The sequence below is a fragment of the Pseudochaenichthys georgianus genome, chromosome 1, assembly GCF_902827115.2.
Source record: "Pseudochaenichthys georgianus chromosome 1, fPseGeo1.2, whole genome shotgun sequence".
NCBI lineage: Eukaryota > Metazoa > Chordata > Actinopteri > Perciformes > Channichthyidae > Pseudochaenichthys > Pseudochaenichthys georgianus.
Window position 1 is genome coordinate 1,215,554 of NC_047503.1, and position 3,302 is coordinate 1,218,855.

The following is a 3,302-nucleotide window of genomic DNA, read 5'->3' on the forward strand; positions in this document are numbered from 1 at the left end:
GATGTTTGTCTTACTCCTCGTTTCAAAAAGGAAAACAAAGATTAAAATGGCTCCATATTTAGTGCTGTGTTTATATTTACATTCTGCTCTTTTTCAGAAGGAGAAAATCAGAGAGAAGTTTGTGTCAATATTAAAGGAAGAATTCAAAGGAAAAGGACTGTCATTTTCAATCGGTGAGTCAAGTCCAAGTGCAGTTCAGTGTTGGTTCGGAAGGCTCCGTCAGAATGTGGAACGGCTCAGTGTGATGTCACCATCTTCGCCTCTCGTCCTCTTCTGCGTACAGGAGGCCAGATCAGCTTCGATGTCTTTCCTGACGGCTGGGATAAGACATTCTGTCTGAGGTTTGTTGAGGAGGACTTCTCAACCATCCACTTCTTTGGGGACAAGACCACACCTGTGAGTATGCTAACTGATGGCGGAGGACAGAACAACACGGTTCTTCCTTCAAAGTGGACAGCCGGCTCAGGCCATACACACAATCCACACACTTACACTTTCTGTCAACAAGTTGTAAGTCTGTGCTGTCTGTCTATACTGCAACCCCCCCCTTCTGTTCACCCTCACTCAGCTGGCCCATAGTTCTCCAGTCTGGAGTCCGTCCTGCTTCTTAAGCTGCCTTCTTATTGTTTCATGCTTTAGTGTGGACGCGTGTCTCTCACACACACAGGGCCCACTCAGCGCTGTGAGTCGGAATCAGAATCCCTTTGACATGTGTTACAGCAAGTAAAGAGCCAAAGACAGCTTGCCGTGTATTAAGAAGCATGCATACACATATTAAAGATACAACTAGAAATGACACTATATGCAAATTAAACATCCATTCACAGTTTAGAAATAGCAGCCAGGTGAGAGTGTTGAAGGGTTTCTTTGCAGTATATATTCAGTATATTGCACATAAGAAGTATTTCCGGAGTGTAATAGTCTCTGTTATTATATGTGTGGTGGCTGTAAAGTGCGACTGCTGCTGCGTGAGTGGGTTAGTACATTTAAACTGACTCGAGTTTACTCCTTTAGTGTCATTATCTCCAGTTGCATATACTGCAGGTCTCTCCGCCTTTGAAATAAGAACTAGAACATTCTTAAAGTCCGAGGTTTCCACCCAGCTGGTTGCTGAGAAACCCTGTTTGGTAATGCATAGAGCTGGGAGGGGTCCCTGCAGACCCCTGTGGAGACACACAGCCAGGTGTGAGGGTCCTGAGGTGGGCCAGGTGCATGTCTGACGGCTGTGAATAAAGACACTGCTGCTGAATGGGGCTCTGAATGCTCTGCTGTGGGAAGCTGACCGTCTGCATTCACAAACATGCTCCCACTGGTCCAAGCCTACTCAGTTAGCACACATTCATGAGAGATCTGATTCACAGCGCTTCACTGATAACCGCTGATCTGCTATCAGCCATTAGAAGCAGCGTGTTGACTTCCAGGGTGTCTGCCACTCCTGGTAGCACCTGGTTGAAGACAAGAGATGTAACTAGCTTCATGTACAGCTCCACTGAGCAGAGACAGGAACATGCTCACTCTTAAAGACGTGCATGCACTGTGAGCTCACAGTAGTCACATGACTCTGGCTCGAGGATAGAACGGAATCTACCCATCGGAGGGTCAGTGATTCCATCCTGCATGTATTTCATGAAATGTGCTAAACTGTGGACAGATGCCCCAAGCGCTGTACAGCTCCACGAGTGTGCTATTCAGACAGAATGCACAAACATAACTGTGTGTGTGTGTGTGTGTTAGGGAGGAAACGACTACGAGATCTACAGCGACCCTCGGACCATGGGCCATGTGGTGTCCAGTCCAGAGGAGACCCAGCAGCTGTGCCAGCAGCTCTTCTTCCCGTGAGACTGAAGAGGGTTGAACACACACGGACACTGCAGGTCTTGTTTCATCATATCTTAAGGTTTAGTCACGTTTAGTCAAAGACTAACGGACATGCGGGTTGGGTTTTAAATAAAGCTGTATTGTTGTAATTGGGATATAATGTTTTACGATGTATTGTTGGGGAGTTGTATCCAGAGTTGGGCGTGGCTTGTCATCATCATGGTAAACAGTTACCCACTAAATGTGTGCAATCTCCCCAATGGTGTTTTGCATTGGTAAAGCAAACCTCAACAGGACTCTGGTGTATGTGTGTCTACGTGATGCATGTCGCTACACATGATCAGGGAAGGTGCTGTTGGCCTGCTAGGCCTGGGACGCTCACAGAGCACTGATTCCTTCTGATGATCACATGATGTCATGGGACACCGAGCTGGAGCGCTCATGTCTTCCCCTTGGCATGTGTTCTCGTAGTGTCTCTGTCAGCCATGTTTAGTATCACTGCTCCAGTGTATTCACACAGTCACCACAGTATCCAGACGTCCTCCTGTGTGTTAGCGAACAGCACATGCTAATACTTTGATGCATATGGTTGTCAGTAGAAGGCATCACATTGTGCAGGAAATATCACCAGACAATGAATTGATGTCATGGCCCCTGCAGGTGGAAATGTCTGAGAATATATCTGTCATGAATGCCCTGTACAAATGTGTGAACTTCTTTATACACAGCACTTGAATTAAGTTTAAACTGAAGAAGATTCTACTGTAAAAGATGTGAACTGTGGGAAACAAAAGAATCGACCCGTTCTGAAAAGTACAATGTGTACAGCAGGAACGGGATATTAATAATTGTGTAAATCATTTTCAAATGAAGCAAAAAAGGTTTGCACAGAATACCTGAAATAAAGACATGAGCAGGAAAGGTACTCTGTGTTCCCGTGTCCTCCTCACTGATACTGATACATCTGCAAAAGGCTCAAAATAGACAATGATTGTTTCTTTGTTGATGAAATACAGGGATTTGAAACCATGAGAAATGTCTTTATGAAATATTCATATGATCAGTTGTGAGTTGTTTTCAGTCCCTCCCCCTGCTGATGGAGCCCTGACAATATAATAATAATAAAATAAAATAAATGTTTATATTTTTATAAAAATAAAAATAATAATTTATTTGACAGGGACACTGCACATTGATTGACATTTCTGTAAATGCGCCAGAGTTAGCCAACAGGCTATTTTTCGTCTGTAGTCCCTTGAAAACGTCTAACCCTATCGTCTATTCCTTGACCTGAGTGAAACGTCACGGGGTTAAGGGATAGTGGATAGGAGAATTCAAAAGGATTTAGGAGAAGAGACTGCGGTACTTTGCAGTGGTTCCCAAACGGTGTGCCGTGAGGCAAGTCCGGGTGTGCCGTGGGATTGTGTGACAACCATACGTTATTATTGCAATATACAACTACACAAAAATAATTATTTTTTAAT

The 3,302-nt window shown here is 44.4% G+C and overlaps 1 protein-coding gene across 1 annotated transcript in view; it reads left to right on the plus strand.

Annotated features, from left to right (window-relative positions):
• Positions 1–2,743, plus strand: part of pmm2 (phosphomannomutase 2) — an 8,734-nt gene extending 5,991 nt beyond the window's left edge. The window contains exons 7-9 of the mRNA XM_034094831.2: positions 98–173; positions 284–396; positions 1,735–2,743. Of these exons, the coding sequence (XP_033950722.1) occupies positions 98–173; positions 284–396; positions 1,735–1,839 (294 nt within the window). The 3' untranslated portion in view covers positions 1,840–2,743. The remainder of the gene's footprint in view (positions 1–97; positions 174–283; positions 397–1,734) is intronic.
• Positions 2,744–3,302: the final 559 nt, after the last annotated feature.